This window comes from Lottia gigantea (genome assembly GCF_000327385.1).
Source record: "Lottia gigantea unplaced genomic scaffold LOTGIsca_5, whole genome shotgun sequence".
Lineage (NCBI taxonomy): Eukaryota > Metazoa > Mollusca > Gastropoda > Lottiidae > Lottia > Lottia gigantea.
In genome coordinates this window covers 5,200,001-5,218,190 of record NW_008709715.1, presented here as the reverse complement: position 1 = coordinate 5,218,190, position 18,190 = coordinate 5,200,001, and the positions used below count along the sequence as shown (strand labels likewise).

Sequence of the window (18,190 nt, the reverse complement as noted above, 5' to 3'; positions counted from 1 at the left end):
TTCACAAGTTTGTAATGTTTTTTTCCATCGACCGACTGGAACCTACTTTCAGTTTGTTTTGATGATAGAGTGATATTCCTTATATGGATTGCTCTTAAGGGGAAATTATCCGAAAATTGCTGTCAATGCTACATAATATTGCAAACATTTTGCCGTAATTAGTCACCCATAATCTAATATTGTTGAAGGTGAAGGTCGCATTACCCAGTAGGCAATGATCAAAATGGCGTATGACCTAATGCCTTAAATTAGACTTCTTATTTATTAACTCAATATTATACATTCCGAGAAGGATTTTTCTTGGGTATGAATCATTTCAAAGGTAGGTATTTCTGTTAAAGATAGAGAGAGAGTAAATGTTTTTTAAGATGTCCACCTCAACTTGGTTTTTAACAGTATCATAAGAAGCTTACTTCATCTTTTTCATGTTTTTACATTTTGTATTTGTGTCATTTATTTTGGTGGTCATCCATCAGTGATTTATCTTGATTGTTCTCTACAAATGGTAAAACTTTTGATCAAGGTTCAATACAAACTACAGCACAACTTCAATGTCATTATAGTATATTCCACTGAAGTGTATCTATTCATTGATAAAAGCTATATTTTGACCTGCACTAAGATCAGTCTAGGCTAGGCCATGGCATGGGCATATAATAGGTATAGCATAGGCATAAATATCAGAGTAACAGCCTACTGATAAGGCCTACATTACATTGGTTATTCCACTGGCTGAAATCTTTCAGCTGAATAAGTGATTAGCATTCTTGATTAATATTTCATTTTTTATTTGAAGCATTGAACTGTGAATGAACTCCAGCAAAAATTAGATACAGAAGTTGGTTTGAAGACTTGATAGTGTGTATTAGGCGCTTCTCTTGTAGTGGAATGGCCTACAGAAGACACCATTCATATAGGGAACGACGTCAATACGACACAAACAGTAGCGATAGTGATTACTCTGAGGCAGAAGAAAGAAAAAAAACCTGTATTAAACATAAAAGGTGTGATAAATTAGATATATATTTGTTTTGGGTATTTTTTATAGGTATATCTTGGCTTTTTAACTTGAAAAACTTTTTCTGGTGAATTGTACCTAGTACCTATACAACAATAATACTGAAATTAAGAAATATATTTATATAATGTCATACGGTAGTTAATTTATGAATCTCAGATTTTTTTCTTAACTTCTTCTATTATAATGTAACTTTAAAAATAGTATGATGACATGCACATTGAACACTGAGTATTTTATTATTGCAGTTCAATTGGACCAACCAGATCAAAACCGTGTTTAGTAAATAGAGTGAGATCATTAAGTTTAGAGAATACCAGTAGTAACGAAGAAGGACCATTAGTAGATTTAAACCATTTTAGAGAGTCTGTCAACTATTCCGTACCTAGAAATACCTACCAAGCTGCTGCTCCTTCTTCCCCCAGATATCCGGTGAAAGATCAAAAATGTTTTTTATTTATTGATGTATGTGACAGAAAAATGGCTCATACATTTAATTCAGGAAATCCATCAACCTTATCTGTTAATTCTGCTCCAAAATGTTGTAGTCCGCGTCCAAGTGGAGATAGGTTAACATTAGTTGTAGATGATACTAGATTTGTCGTAGATCCAGAATTATTTCGTGCTCATCCAGAAACAATGTTAGGAAGGTATGTATGTTTATAGACTAAAGAAAGTTTCATCATTGCTTATTTTGCCTTTATGATTCCTTTTTGAATTATTAAAACAGAACATGAAACGTCTTTACTTAGAGTTTTAAGCTGTACGAACTTCAGACAACTGGTCCATTTCAACCTGTGTTCCTAATGAAGTTTGGAAAGTAAAACGTGTTCTCATGATTCCTTTATTATATGGATCTCAAAGGAGCTTGACTGATTCTAATGAGGTTTTTTGCCTAGTCAATCCCATTAAAATGTGAATTTGATGGATATTATTGTGTAACATATTGAGTAATTTTGTTTTTATTGTTGATATGATTGATTTGAATATGAAATCTGTGTAAATTTTCAGAATGTTTACTACGTCACTTGAGAACAATTTTACTCGTCCAAATGAAAGAGGTGAATTTGAAGTAGCAGATGGTATTGCAGCACCAGTTTTCCGTTCCATTTTGGTAGGTAATTCTACTTCTAGTTTTATATTTTTATATTGTATTCTAACAAATTGTACTTCTGACCATATAAAGTATGCAAAAAATTCCCCCTCAGAATTATACAGAATTGTATATGATAATTCCAGTTTATGGTCAAATGATTTGTATTTATAGGAGTACTATCGTACTGGTATAGTACGTTGTCCACCAAGTACCCCAGTTAACGAACTACGTGAAGCCTGTGATTATCTTCTCATTCCATTTGATGCTGATACTGTCAAATGCCAGAATCTTCGTAAGTACTTTATTGTAAATATTGGTTGCTTAAATAAAAGAAGTGTAAAGTAATATGGGGATTGCAATATACCAAAAATAGTTAGTTGACTTTTCAAAAAAGGATGGAGAGACATCAAGTATAGTAGCAGTATTAGTTGTTCGGGAAGGAATGTGCTGCTAGTGACATGACACTAGTAATAATGATTGTGATAGTATATAACCAAGTAAGATTAGGGTTTTGACTTTAAGTGAAATTATTCGTTGATGACAAGATGTCTTTTTTGTTTTTCACAGGTGGATTTCTTCATGAACTATCGAATGAAGGAGCCAGACAACAATTCGAACATTTTGTAGAAGATTTGATTTTACCTGTAATGGTACAATGTGCTCAAGTAAGTTGAATATTTGAGTCACATTCTGTATATGTGTGTGTATAGTGCGCATTTGTTATTTTACCCTAAAAAGAGCCCTATTTATTGGATGCACACTATAGACGTTGACAAAATCTTTTAGGAATTTAGTATTTGAGATGTGTATAAATGGTTATTTAGAAGCGTTCCATGCCGATTTTTACAAACCAATAGTTGAATAATGGAGAGATGATATATATCAGTATATACATTCTTATTTTAGCATGGTGAAAGAGAATGTCATATAGTAGTGTTAGCAGAAGATGATTTGGTAGAATGGGATGAAGATTTCCCTCCTCAAATGGGAGAAGACCAATCTCAAAGTAAGTTAGTGGCCATGATATCTTGTGCACTTTGAGTGATTTGTACCTGTAACTTCTGGAAAATCCTTTTGGTTATTCACAGTGGAAGACATGGCCCTTTAAATTAAAAAGCCCAAAATATGCATCAACAAATTAATATTGAAACTAATGTAAGTTGATCACGTTTTTGGTGCTCTCATTATACTTTACTTAACTTAGATTTATATTATTTCAGTAATAACCAATAACCATATGTGTAGATTTTTTAAATATGTAGAAAATAGAGACGTAGCTAAACAAGTTTTAAAAGAAAGAGGATTAAAGAAAATTAGACTTGGAATAGAAGGTAAGTTCTGTATGAATTTTTCTTTTCTGTTTTCTTTTTATTGTATTTTAATATTTCTTTCGGTTTTAGAATCTTCGAAAGATTCTGGTTCAGTCTTGGTTGTAAGTGGATATATGATTGTCCTACATCTTAACCCAACAGAACCATGATGGCTAAACTAATATGATTATAACACATATAGATTAGCTCTGAAATCAGAATAAAAAAAGAAACAAACAACTATATTTTACAAGGATAGTGAGTAACGACTTAGGTTCACTGTTAAGGATCCTTTCTACAGGTGGTCCTTAGTGAAACCTCTTGGCATTGATCTTTCCCGGAATATCTGTACTCATTTACAGCTGGGTGGACTGGAATTATGAGTGAAGATGACTAATTAAGGTCATCAGACTTACACACCCCAAATCGAAGATTGGAACCCACAACTGCCATTTTCTCGACGTAACCAAGCAAATAATGTCATGTAAAGAATGAACCTCTAACAACTGTGTTATAGAATCTTACAAATAAAGAATAAAGAAATATCTTGTTTGTTTTTATAGGATATCCAACGTACAAAGAGAAGATCAAAAGAAGACCCGGTGGTAGACCAGAAGGTAAACCTTTTTAATTCTGAAAAAGCTGTTTTCTGGAATAATTCTGACTGAAATGACACATTATGATATCGAAGGATATAGAATATTTTCTGTCAGTTCAAATGGCTGGTAAACTTTCAGTGTCATCAGTTAATATAGCACCTTTGTTCTCTCAATTTGGTTTTGCACAATACTGAAAACTGTTTCTGAGGTTCTTTTGGTCCTCATGTTTGAAATGAGAGACATCGTAGATTCACACTTCTAATATATATAAATTGGCTAATCTAATCTATATTTTGGCAAATCTGATCTATATTTTGGCAAATCTGTCATCTATATTTCAGTTATTTATAATTATGTCCAAAGACCATTTTTCAAGATGTCATGGGAGAAAGAAGAAGCTCGAAGTAGACATGTTGATTTTCAATGTGTAAAGAGTAAATCATTCACTAACCTAGCTGCAGCTGCTGATACACCTTCAACAGAACAGAGTATATTTCAACAAGAACAAGATGGAACCATCAACGTAATTCCACCTCAACCTTCCCCTTCAGAACCTTATCCTGATGTACAAATACCACCTGAAGGTGATGCTGAATAAATTATCTTCCAGTCTTGTTGTATGTCAGTGTCATTAAAATACAGATCTAGCTATTTGGCTTTTTCAGTGCTTTACGTCTTTAGTGACCTGAAGACAATCTTCAAATATTCAATTGAAAGTTTTTAAAGGCTCTATTTGACAATTTGTGAGAGGTTTGGAGATATTTATTATATTGACTATTCATTTGTATTTTAAAGGCACTTTTAACAGTGCTCTTAACAGATAGTTGACTGGACATGTCGAAATTCTTAAGATCATAGGATGAGTGGATCAATCCATTGCAACAATTGAAGCCAAATATGTAAATGTATATTTTGATGAGATTGATTGTATGTGATTATATATTATTAATGGTGTGATGACCTGCCTTATTTTATATTGCCTGTTGATTGCTTTACACCTCTTATTCTTACTTTTCTCAATATCAGCACTTAGATCTCCTTAGATAATAATACAATACTTAACAACAAAAACTGATCATATGCACATTCTGTCAATACATGTTTTGAACATGAACTCCATCATCAGCATTGATTTGGTGAAATCTTGAGTTTAGGTTGCCTGATTTGACAATTAAATCAAACAGACCCTAGATCATATAGTTTCATTGGCAAAGACTTTAGTTTTGGGAAGAAATTCCCACATGTTAAACTTCAACTTTTAATCTATGATATGATAGACATAGTTGGACCTTCTCAAATTGAATTTGCTCATATTCTCTGCTAAAGATAAGTATTCAAATTGGCTTAATGTAACAGTATCATATAAAGTTTAACATAGGTAAAGGTAGAACAAGAAACACTAGAAGATCTATAAAAATCCTATTGTCTATAGTCACTGTATTTAGAGGTAATGAACATATAATGTTCAAGGGATTGAAAGGAGGTTTTCTAGCATTTCATGTGGATTGAAGGCTTTTTCAGCAATATTTTGCACCAGTTATTGAAATTCTGACATAACATATTTGAGGTCTGTGCTTAGGAAAAAACAGAATCAGAAATGGTATCTGTAAATAGGCAGCTAAGAAGAGAGAGATGTTGTTTGGAAATCATATGACAGTTTTCTGTTCAAATTTGATGTGGTAGAAAACTCTTCACAATCCCTTAAATGTAAACACCAAAGAAATGTTATTACTAAATAACTTTTCTTACCACCCCCCCCCCCTCCATAATTTTTTCTCTCAGGAACACTTGTTTGACTTATATAGTACTATCACATACACCTATATATAATTGTCGGTATTTAACCAAGTTTTGTGGGTATATATGATTACAAAATGGTTGATTTGTATTTTGAATTGCTGAATGTATTTAAATGCTATTTTATAGTTCAATGTGTATATTCCAAGTTTGCTAAATGCTTTCTATGATAAGTATATTATTTAATTTCAATGTTTTGTTGTTTGTTTGTCATTGGTGTGGGATATTTGTTTAAAGCCATAATACATATTTTAGATTATTTTGAAGTATTTTCAATAGATAAGGATGACTGATAGAGCTCAATATGAAATGAATATTAAGACAACTATATTCTTTTAGAGAAACTTCATTTAGACCTTTTGACCATCACATTATTACAATTCTGATATTTGTGGTTTCAGTCATGCTTTTACCAAGATTTTCACCTGTTTAATCAGTAGAGGATTTATGGATAACTAAAAAAATAACCAAAAAAAACAGACTAATTCAGTAGCAGTTAGGACAATGCAGGCCATGCATGAATAGTGTCCATTGCCATTTATTCTGTTCTGATAATATGTTTTGATATTGTTAACTGATTTGAACTGCTAGTCTTTTATTGTATTTGTAGTGATTGGTATATTCAGTACATGTCTTAATCTTTAAATAGTAGTTTTTGAAAATCTGCTTTTTATGTAATACTATTTTGAAATCTATAAATACAACGAAACCAAAAAGCTGGGCTTATAAGATATAGTATATAATATAGATTTACTATAGATGTATTGTTCCAATTGAAACCATGTTTATTCTATGTTGGTACTATTGTAGTGTTGTGGACATCCTTGGATATCATCATTTGTTTAGATACTTCTTGTTTATGTCATTGGTTTTGTCTGCAAGCAAACATCGATTTGTGAATTTGGACAGGTCTTCACCATGTGACCTTTTTGGTCAATTTTACTTTGAAGAATCAAAAAGCGACAAATCAACATAGATAATGAATTCAAATTGTATCAATCATAATAGAATTGGCCCAGGGAATATTCCAGGATGTCCCAGTAATATTTAGTTTAGTCTGGTATATAAGGTGTGTTTTGTGTTACTTTGTTCCCAAATAGAAAATTTTGACCAATTTCTGTAAAATTATTAAATTATAATAAATATAGATAAGAGTAGATCTCAGAGTCTATAATATTTATAAGTTATGTACTACTTTGTTAGTAATTTTTAAGGACACAGATTGCTACCACAGTTTATGTTAATGAATTGATATGATAGATTTTTTAAGGTTTATTGTACAGAAAATAAATGAAGTGATAAATGCTAACTCTCCTCATAAAGAAAAACTCTTTACTATTCATTTTTCTATGAAATATTTCACAGATGTTCAATGATGGAGCTGATATAATATACAGAGGGTTGAGAATTGTAGAATGTAGATGATATTTTTTGTAAGTGTATGTGGTGGATGTGGTAGATAGATTCAGATATAACTATGGCGCCACATTATTAACTGCTGTGTTAATTTCCTTGATATATGCTTGTGTTTTAATAGTAAAGAGTGTTTGAAAGTGCGTTAAAGAAATATAGATGCATTTACTTCAGTTTCTTGTCAAGAAAACATTGGTTTTGACTTTAAGTCTGTAAAAAGTTCAGTTAAAGAGAATTTAATCAAATCTGAAATATTAAATAACATTATACAGTTTTATTTGTATTTAATAGTATTTTTAGGGAAATACAGTAAACAAAGCCATTAGCAAGATGATGAAAATAGTCCAAGTTATAATTTTGGTTCCAATGCTTTTGATCATTCTGAAAAACATGTTTTAAATTTTAAGCATTAAAAAAAGCCAATCTATGTTATATTTGGTTTTATTAAGTACTTAAGTTAAATCAAGACTATTATTAATTAAGAAATATCTCTATGTTTATGTGCTGTATTATGTTTGATATTACTACTGTTTATTACTGCAATATTATAATGTGTTCACTATTCATATACATTGTGTAAAATCATCATACTTTATTAAAGATATCTTTAAAAATACATTTCTTTTACTTTGACAAATGAACAGACTTTAAATATTTTTTCAGAACGTTTAAGTAATTGCATAGTTGAGTAGGTGAACACACATTTTGTAAAGATGTCATTAGATTAAGAGTGAATGAAGTAACCAACGGAAACGAATAGAGCAGTATGCAGAATATTTATATGCATAAAGCAAAGACTTCATACCTACAACTGTGGGTCAACTTTAGTTTCTGTATTTTAACGGACAATATTTCCCATTTTTAAGTCTTTTTACAACACCTGCCAATTATTATGTGTGGATGGCAAGTTAAACTTCCAATTACCAATTTAATTGATTTGCAAATAACAGAGATGCTGGTTCTGAGCATTGAAACAATAGCCAAGGGTCTAAATCACATCCATAAATTAAAGTCATCAAGATGACTGAAGTTGGTGAAAAATGTAGACATGAAATCCTATGGCCATAATCGCCCATTCCATGAATGAAAGATCTTTTCTCTTCCACATTTCTGACTTAAAAAACATGATTTGAGGCGATTGTAGAACACCTGAACACCACTAACATAGTTGTCAGACTATTTAGGGTAAATTGCAAGGTAAAGTTACCACCTTCAATTTATAATCACTGGGCAAATACGAGCAAGATGCTGTAAATTTGTCTGTTTTGTTTTGTCAAATGTGTTCTATTTGTGAAATGATCTTTTTCTATATATAAAGGTTAAAAACGTGAAACGATGTAAATATATTTATTAGGAATTATTTGTTTTTTACCGAGGAAGTCAACATAATCTATTTGGCGAGAAAAGTTAAAAAATATCCTTTGTCAGTAAGATAAATACATTCTGATCACACGGCTTTGGGCTCCTTAAATAAAATATCACGAGCGCATACCACGTCCATTGTAGCATTTTGTATTCGAAGAAATTATTTGTGTCTTCAAAAATTAACGACAATGGCTGATGTCTTTGTTCATGTACCAATATATCTTTTTGGTGTAGAAATATTTTCACCGACTCATTCGTGATTCATAACACCTTGAGAAGGTGAACAATCCAATTTAACTGTGATTTAAAAACAATGCAATTTTAGTGAAGAACAATGGCGATGAAATGGCTTGTAATACTCCTATATTCTACTGTTTTATTTATTCATATTACAGGTAAGATTATATAAAATTCTAAAAGGTTTGTTATTTTTTGATTACTTTTCATCCATGACATTGCTACAATTTTGAACATTGCCATGTGGTTAAATCACAATGAAAATTTAAATAAAACTTGCCTCTTTACTATTTTTCCGGAAGAAAGAATAATGAAGGATATTACGAATTTATTTCTAAAAACATTTCCTTAGTTGAAAAAAGGATGTTTTACGAATTTCAACATCAACTATGAGATCAATCAAACAGTCATATCTATATATTGTCGGCACCCCTGTAGATCCGTCGGTCCGTCGGACCGTCCGTCCGTCCGTCGCTCGGTCCGTCCGTCCGTCCGTCAACATTTGCTTGTAAACGCTCTAAAAACAAGATTTTTTGATGGAATCAAATGAAATTCGGTATGTGTATACATATTCATAAAACGAAGATCAAGTGCAAAGTTGAGATATTTTCGAACGTTAGAAGCAGACTTATTGCCCTTGCCCCAAAATCTTGAATATTTACCAACCGCATGCCGTGGTGGGCGTATATGGCTGTGGTCGTCTATCTTTCATTTTATTGGGGCCAATATTTTGTTTTCTCAACCATCATGATCCTAGTATATTTAATGCTATATCATGTCCGGAATGATTAGTAATAAACTCATGACAGTAATCACATTATCATGTATCATACTTAAATAAAGATTTTCCTCCTTTGCTTTCGAGTTCTCGGATACAAATTCAAGGAAATTAATTCGAGCTAAATCATGTCATTCAATTATTTCGAATGTAATCTGTTACATCAGCGAACTTTTCTGGAAAGTTTTCGTACATTATGACGATTTAATGATTAATACAAAGACATCGATGATGACGAACCTTTTTCAAACAAAATGCCACCACAACAAGCCTTTAAGATGGGTTTCCTTAATAGGCACTTTCCTTATTGTCAAATTAGGCACTTTTTGATGTATTCTTTATCATATCATAATGTTCTTATTGCATATATAAGAGTTTTAACCAATCATAAATGTCCATGTATGTACAGTCTTGATAACAAAAAAAAAGACTTTGACCTTTCTTGATCGGTCACTCATTGGTATTCTGCTAGCAATTCTCTTCTAATCTTGCATAATCATTAATTCATGAGACAAACAGTTATTTTTCCACGTCATTAGAACACATCTACTTTCTATTAGTATTTTCATTTTCATAAATAAAAATAAGGGAACCCATCTTTTAAGTTTTTACATTAACAAATATACATGTATAAAGAAAACAGTTCCCACAATGTCAAAGATAAGATCGTTACTCAATAATATTTCACCTGCATACCGAATGCTATGGTACAATAAAACGATTTAAATAATAATTCCATTTTTTAAGAAATCCTGATACTTTCTTTCAGGATTGGAATATCCAATGTTATCATCCAGTGCTTGCTATGGTGTTGATTTACCTTGTACCAGTCATCATTTACAATGTGCTCCAGGTTCTGTTATCACTATCATAACAGCACATTACGGTTATAAACAGCAGTGTGAAACAGCTATCTCCTGTTCTAAATGTTGTTGGTATACAGATGGTGACTGTTTGATAGAATATAACCCCAAGCATTATCAGAAGCTATTTAAGAGCTGTTCCTTACAGAATGAATGTTTATATCGTGCACCATGGGTTGCCTCGACATTATGTTCTCGATATAAACAAATATTAGCACCTAGTGTGTATTCTTATATCACTTACAGATGCAATGAAGGTAACATATTTTTATTTGATGAAAGTTAATACTGAAACTGACTAGATGCTTTGTCAATTACAATTTGCTTTATTTATCGCACAAATCCAGGGATATTATTTGACGAACCTGTTGGTGAAATAGATAACAACACATCTCAAATGGATTCGGAGCTTTATTTAGTTAAGTTAAACTTAATACCAAGACTCAATGTTATGTTACTTACTATATTTATTTATCTTTTTAGTTATTGGTATGGGAAATGCCAACGAGAATATTCCTGCTATAACTCCAGTGAAAGGTAAATTCACAACTCCCCCGTCGTTCTTTTTTTCAAAATAGCTGTCAAAACTGCCACCATAAATTGTCTAAAAAGTTTAAAGTACATGTAAATCAGATAAAAATGTAATGAGAATTACTCCTTAAAGTGAAGTACAATGTGCAAAATTGGGCTTATATGAGTGATATTGTATCTAAACCAATTTTAAAGGTGCCACACATTTCAGGAGAATGGAATTCTAACAATAAAGAACCAGACGATAACAGTTTTTCAGATGATACAAATACAATTTTTAAAGAGGATCAGGTTGATGAAGATACTGGTAATTCATTAAATATACATGATATTATACACTCATACCATACCTACGAAAATATCAAACATGGCATAGTGGTAGATTCAGATTTTAACTTTTTTTGACACAAACACAGACAAATCATTTCAACATCAAATATACATTTAAGGTGCAGGTTTAATGAAGATTAACAGAAATAAAACACCCGGTGAATCAAGACTACCTCTCACAGTATTTATTTTGTTCCATCCTCGACATGCACATTTTGGAGACTCAAACCCTCAGTTTCGCTAAATCTATTAACCTTTGTCTTCAAAGATGAGGTTTCAGTCTTTTAGTTTTTTATTTCAGAATTTGGTGTAGGATCAATGGTAGTTAGTATCGTCTGCTCTCTTTTATTGGTAGTTCTACTGATCATTAGTGGTGTTATCTTCAAACTAGGATATTGTAACAGGTAATGGTTAAAAATCGTATTTCCTGATCTTCAGGATTGAGTTAACATGGTTGCGCATACATTGCGCTAATAGGTTGCTGTTCATTGCATAACAAAGTTTGGTTAATTTGCTACAAGGTGGTGAATTTGACTGACCCCCGATTCCATTAATGTAAGCAAAGTTGGCTATATACTATACTCACTTTAATGTGTTTCTTCTTTACAGTTCGTTTCATGGGTTATCCATCATTTCATTGTAGGATATGCAAAAAGATAACAATCCGGAATGAGAGAAAAAATAATGAAGAGGAGACACCAGAATATTATGAGTGCGAATCCATTAGTGAATCTGTACCGGATGTCATCAGCAATTCCTTATATTCACAACCTTATGACCGACCATCTGGTTCCAATACACCTCATGTTAACTATATAGATTCACTGTATGCTAAACCTATGAAAAAGACTAAGCGAGGTATGCAGAGGCACCTAGCTCTCAAAGGTAATTCTGTGACAAGGTCTTCTGTGGAAACTGCAATGGAAAGTTGCTATTATCTGAAAAGTGACCTTTTAACCCCATATGGTAGTGATGTTATATTAGGTGAGCATGATTATGCTACTATTTATAAATCAGAAGGGGAGGAAGAGGAGGTAGAAGACAAAGAACAACTTCGTGAAAGAGTCTCCGTCATCAGTACGTCATCTTCTGCTTTAGTTAACTATGATAGACTGAAATTCACATCGGAGGATAAAATGACTGAATTCGACCCAAATTACGATCATCTAAAGTGTTGTGGATATAATTTAAAGATCTGTAAGAGGAATTCTAGTTCATCACGAAAGATTGCTACAGGTCACTCCGATCGTGTGGACAGAGCAAGCCATTTTTCTTCTGTCAATTCCAATTATGAACAAATAAGCTTATCAGGTGAGGGCGGTGCCCCATGTCTCAAAGTTGAAATACACAAAGCAGGTAATAATGAAATAGATGATCAAGAGCGGTCGTCTGGTCGTTGCCGAGAGAGCACATCCGATATGGGATTTAATCAAACCAAACACGGGGACGTTTGCAGGTGCTCGGATAAGCAGGACGATGAAGGGGCGGAGACGAACGGTGGAAGTATTGAACGAAAGGACAATTGCTATGATTGTTGTGGCCATCGCATTAATGATGTTGACTCGCGTGATATCAATGTTTGTGGACAACCAAGTATTACTGAAGATAATGATATAATATGTAATATTATTGATAATGAATATAAGTTTTGTTATAATAATGATAATGATATAGAAAGTGACAGTGAATATAATAACACTGCAGTTATATAACAAAATAATGTAATATATTATATTATTTGCAGTTCGGATTGTTAGTAAAACCAATAAGCGCTGAGTTGAATATAATTGTCAATATAGTACTTGTCGTTCAAAATCTGAAACGCCTATGTGGCACCAAACATTCCACAATTTTGAGAATATAGCAGTAGTATACTAGGTTTATTAAATGTGAAAGATAAGCCAAATTTGTTTGTTCACTTGTTCCATCGGGTACAATAGTGTCTTTCACCAAATTCATCGACCTCTAGTGAGACTAATGCCCATTTAAACAATGTTTTAACTGACATTTTTAAACAGTAATTTATTCATATGAGAATGGGTTCAACGAAATAGTTTTCACATAACCTAAACGAAAATTAATATTAGACAATTCATTCAGCTACGCTGTTTTTGTGTGCTTTCATCTTTAAGATGCAGATCCAAGTAGGATGCGTAAATTACGTCATCTGTTGTGATTTGATTTCTAACTTATCGGGATATATGAAATCTATATTCACTTAATTTAGGATTATTTAAGGAGAGGAAATCATCTATATACCGATGAGTGAAATTAAAAGGCTTGGGTCGTTTTTGGCATCAAATGCTTCCTAGATATATTAAAATATTCAAAATAGTGTTACCTATAAGCAACATTAGTATCGCTGAGTTGCTAAAAATACACTACATTTCACTAATTCAAATTCCACTTTTAGAGGCTAAAACGCTTACATTTTAAGACCTTTACAACCATTGTGTTTGTTTACTTCAGACATTTCCCTTGTTTCACAAATTAGCGTGATATTAGTTTTTGGACCATTTTTTGGGGTGTTTATTGATCACCACCACTCTGTACCCCCACTGCCTTCCATGTTAGCCCAGTGCAGTTAGTTAGTGGAAAACTTCATTTCATTTCAAAACAATGGTTTTATATAACGGATTAAAACAAACTTAATCGCAAAGTGGCATAAGGTATTCTAGTGTTGTATTTTTTTTTTACAGATTTGCTATCCGCTCCCTTATTGTAATAATAATACTTTGTGACATTTTAGATCTAGAATGTGAAACTACATGAAAAGTAAAAACTCTAACTGATGAATGCCTGGAAAGAACAGGTTATTTTTTTTATAAATCTCCAATAAACGTATATTTGTCTGCATTAAACTGTTTTATATTTACCTACCAACAGTCGCAATCGTAATGCATCTTATTTATGGTCTTTGACGTATATAGGAGCTCCAAATATGTAGGCGGTAGGGAATAATGCCATTGCGCATTTCATACGCATATGAAGGAAGGTAGTGCTATACCTATATTTTACAAGGATAACAACAAGGTTCACATTGTTTACGAGCAACTGAAGTAACTCGGCTATATTTATGCAGTTATATGCATAAGGAAGTTTTATACAAACGGACCCACGTTCTATGAAAAAACATAAAATTGTCAACTGGATGCACTAAATTCTTTATTTCAAAATAGCTATGAACGTGCATTATGCATTGTGTGAATTTTAATACTCTTGTGATAAAATCATATGCATGTGTCAAAATGTATTTGTAACGAATCCATTGTTTTCGAATGTGTTCACCAAAGGGTTGAAATTTCTTCTGAATTTAATATTGTTTACTATTATCAAATATTTTCTTGAATTATATTTCAGAGCTATATCAAACAATTTCTAGATATGTGTGTCCCTGTTGATCCCGTCTGTAGACATGTTGGCATTGTTTGCATTTTACCCACTTTACATACTGTACATTAAACTGTTCTTAACATACCTTTATAGACATTTAATTAATTTTGATGCATTTTTGAAGCAAGATTAAAATTTGAGATCTGGGATTGCCTTAAGAATTATGTTTAAAAATTCTTTTGATCTGACCTATTTTCGAATTTAGAATGTAGAAAAAAATAAGTACCAGTTACTTCCCTTGAACTAACAATTTTCCACTACTAAATTTTATTTTTCGTCATATGAACACCTTTATATGCTTCGTTTTGTCAGCATCATACGTCACACCTCTCGATTAGTGTTCGTTGAAATGATTTGCCACAGTTCCCTTGATTAATGTTCTTCTCCTTAGATAGTAGTAAATGGCAAGGTGTATGTGATACGACAACACTTAACTGTCTTTAGCCTATAGATCTATCATAACATTAGTCTATAGCTAATCTTGATCACCTTGATGTAAACAGTATTCGTCCTTGTAAACACAATCCATACCTAATTACACCTGATGTATCGCAACTGTTACAGGTCTGGCTATTTTATTGTTGATCTGGATCAATAAATGACCTTGTAGGCTATCAACAAAGTAGCCTATGTCAATAACAAGTAATATATTATAATCCCATGTTTATAGCTTGTTATAATCTTACTGAAATGTAAAAGTACCTTCAATAAATTTTATTATAAAACGTGATGGTAATTGTTCAGTGAAAGAACCAGACGCTTGTAATTATTGCTAAACATCATTTAAGGCCTTTGCCATAAAAATTGTGATGAGTGCAAACTGATGTTTTTTATAAACATAAAAAGTTAAACCTCCGAACAATCTTTTAAAAAATTCGTGCAGTGTATTTACCATTATTTAGGTAGTATTTGCATCTAATTTATATCTCGTTGTAATAAGTACTTGATTGAATAATACACATAAAATTTCCGTACTGTCGAAACTAGTTTATTAACGAACGGTTATTAGGTTATAAAAGTTGTACGTAGTTTATATAACCAATGTTTTATTATTTCAATATCACAATATGTATGTTATATAAATACTTCAGTTGAAATATTTTAAATATTGTTTGAAAGGCATTTGACACATTGAATATAACACTCTCAATGGGGGACAAGCACTAGGTAAATTTTACAAGCTGTTGTCAAATGTGGAAATTATATACCATAAAGACTTTGTACAATGAGAGAATGTTAATTTCTATACACATAATATTTTAACAATAACAAGAAATAATTCTCACTGTTATAATAGTGCTCTATACATAAATTGTAAAGCTATATAGAAATACCACTGTTAAAATAGTGTTCAATACACCAATTGTAGAGTGATATAGAAATACCACTGTTATAATAGTGCTCTATACATAAATTGTAAAGCTATATAGAAATACCACTGTTAAAATAGTGTTCAATACACCAATTGTAGAGTGATATAGAAATACCACTGTTATGATAGTGCTCAATACATCAATTGTAGAGCGATATAGAAATACCACTGTTATAATAGTGCTCAATACATCAATTGTAGAGCGGTATAGAAATACCACTGTTATAATAGTGCTCAATACATCAATTGTAGAGCGGTATAGAAATACCACTGTTATAATAGTGCTCAATACATCAATTGTAGAGCGGTATAGAAATACCACTGTTATAATAGTGCTCAATACATCAATTGTAGAGCGGTATAGAAATACTACTGGTATAATAGTGCTCAATACATCAATGTAGAGCGATGTACCAATACCAATGTGCTCAATACATCAATTGTAGTGCTATATAGAAATACCACTGTTAAAATAGTGCTCAATACATCAATGTAGAGCGATATACCAATACCACTGTGCTCAATACATCAATTGTAGAGCGATATAGAAATGCCACTGTTAAAATAGTGCTCAATACACCAATTGTAGAGCGATATAGAAATGCCACTGTTAAAATAGTACTCAATACATTAATTGTAGAGCGATATAGAAATGCCACTGTTAAAATAGTGCTCAATACATCAATTGTAGAGCGATATAGAAATGCCACTGTTAAAATAGTACTCAATACATTAATTGTGAAGCGATATAGAAATGCCACTGTTAAAATAGTGCTCAATACATCAATTGTAGAGCGATATAGAAATGCCACTGTTAAAATAGTGCTCAATACATCAATTGTAGAGCGATATAGAAATGCCACTGTTAAAATAGTACTCAATACATCAATTGTAGAGCGATATAGAAATGCCACTGTTAAAAAAGTGCTCAATACATTAATTGGAGAGCGATATAGAAATATTTTATAACGACCAGAGAATCATGTGGAAATTTTATGGGCAGTGTAAATGGGCAAAAAGACCCCCATCATTTAGTTTCGGTTAAAAGCGTTAATATTTATATATTCTAAATAATAAACAAAATACACAAGCAATGTCTTTTGTATTTTTGGAAATATGAATTATATATAATTTCCCACATAATGATATAAACAGCAATATATACATTTATTCATAAGAAAACACACATATTAATATATATATATATAAACTAATAATGATTATTCAAATGTGTAGGGTCTCAGTTGTATAAGTATGTTTTGTATGTTTTAACACGTGTATATACATGTGATTCAGTTATATTTAGATTTTGTCAAGTACACAGGGATTATCATGACATATGACTTTCATTAAAGGTGTCAGAGAAGGGACAGGACTGTTAAGGCCGGTAAGACAGGACAGGAGTTTCAGAAATGGAAGAATGGGCAGAAATATCAGACAATGAGGGGACAGTACTGTGTGAATGGGGAAAATGGATAGCATTTTCAGAATGGGGAAAACTGACAGGACACCCAGAATGGGTCATGACATGGTAGAGGGGACATGGCTCTCAGAGCGGGAAGACTAGACATGTCAGAACAAGTTAAAGAGGACAGGACTGTCAGAACAAGTTAGAAAGGACAGGACTGTCAGAACAAGTTAAACAGGACAGGACTGTCAGAACAGGGAGATGGGGCAGCACTGTCAGAAAAGATTGAGTTGACAGGACTCTCAGAGCGGGAAGACTAGACAAGACTGTCAGAACAAATTAGACAAAACAAAAAGAGTGGACAGGACTGTCAGAACAAGTTAGAGAGGACAGGACTGTCAGAACAAGTTAGAAAGGACAGGACTGTCAGAACAAGTTAAAGAGGACAGGACTGTCAGAACAAGTTAGAAAGGACAGGACTGTCAGAACAAGTTAGAGAGGATAGGACTGTCAGAACAAGTTGGAGAGGACACGACTGTCAGAACAAGTTAGAGAGGACAGGACTGTCAGAACAAGTTAGAAAGGATAGGACTGTCAGAACAAGTTAAAGAGGACAGGACTGTCAGAACAAGTTAGAAAGGACAGGACTGTCAGAACAAGTTAAAGAGGACAGGACTGTC

General features: G+C 32.4%; 2 protein-coding genes across 2 annotated transcripts; both read left to right on the top strand.

Annotated features, from left to right (window-relative positions):
- Window positions 1-1,498: 1,498 nt before the first annotated feature.
- Window positions 1,499-4,621, top strand: LOTGIDRAFT_105982 (hypothetical protein; the record flags this gene model as incomplete). The annotated part of the gene is made up of 8 exons (XM_009062118.1): window positions 1,499-1,668; window positions 2,030-2,132; window positions 2,286-2,406; window positions 2,682-2,779; window positions 3,021-3,120; window positions 3,335-3,445; window positions 3,988-4,041; window positions 4,365-4,621. The coding sequence occupies 8 exons, from the start codon at window positions 1,499-1,501 to the stop codon at window positions 4,619-4,621; spliced, it is 1,014 nt and encodes a 337-aa protein (XP_009060366.1).
- Window positions 4,622-8,932: 4,311 nt separating this feature from the next.
- Window positions 8,933-13,049, top strand: LOTGIDRAFT_154438 (hypothetical protein; the record flags this gene model as incomplete). Its single annotated transcript, XM_009062117.1, has 5 exons — window positions 8,933-8,993; window positions 10,383-10,733; window positions 10,960-11,013; window positions 11,639-11,741; window positions 11,981-13,049. 5 exons carry the CDS (start codon window positions 8,933-8,935, stop codon window positions 13,047-13,049), a joined length of 1,638 nt encoding a protein of 545 aa, XP_009060365.1.
- Between the last annotated feature and the right edge of the window lie 5,141 nt (window positions 13,050-18,190).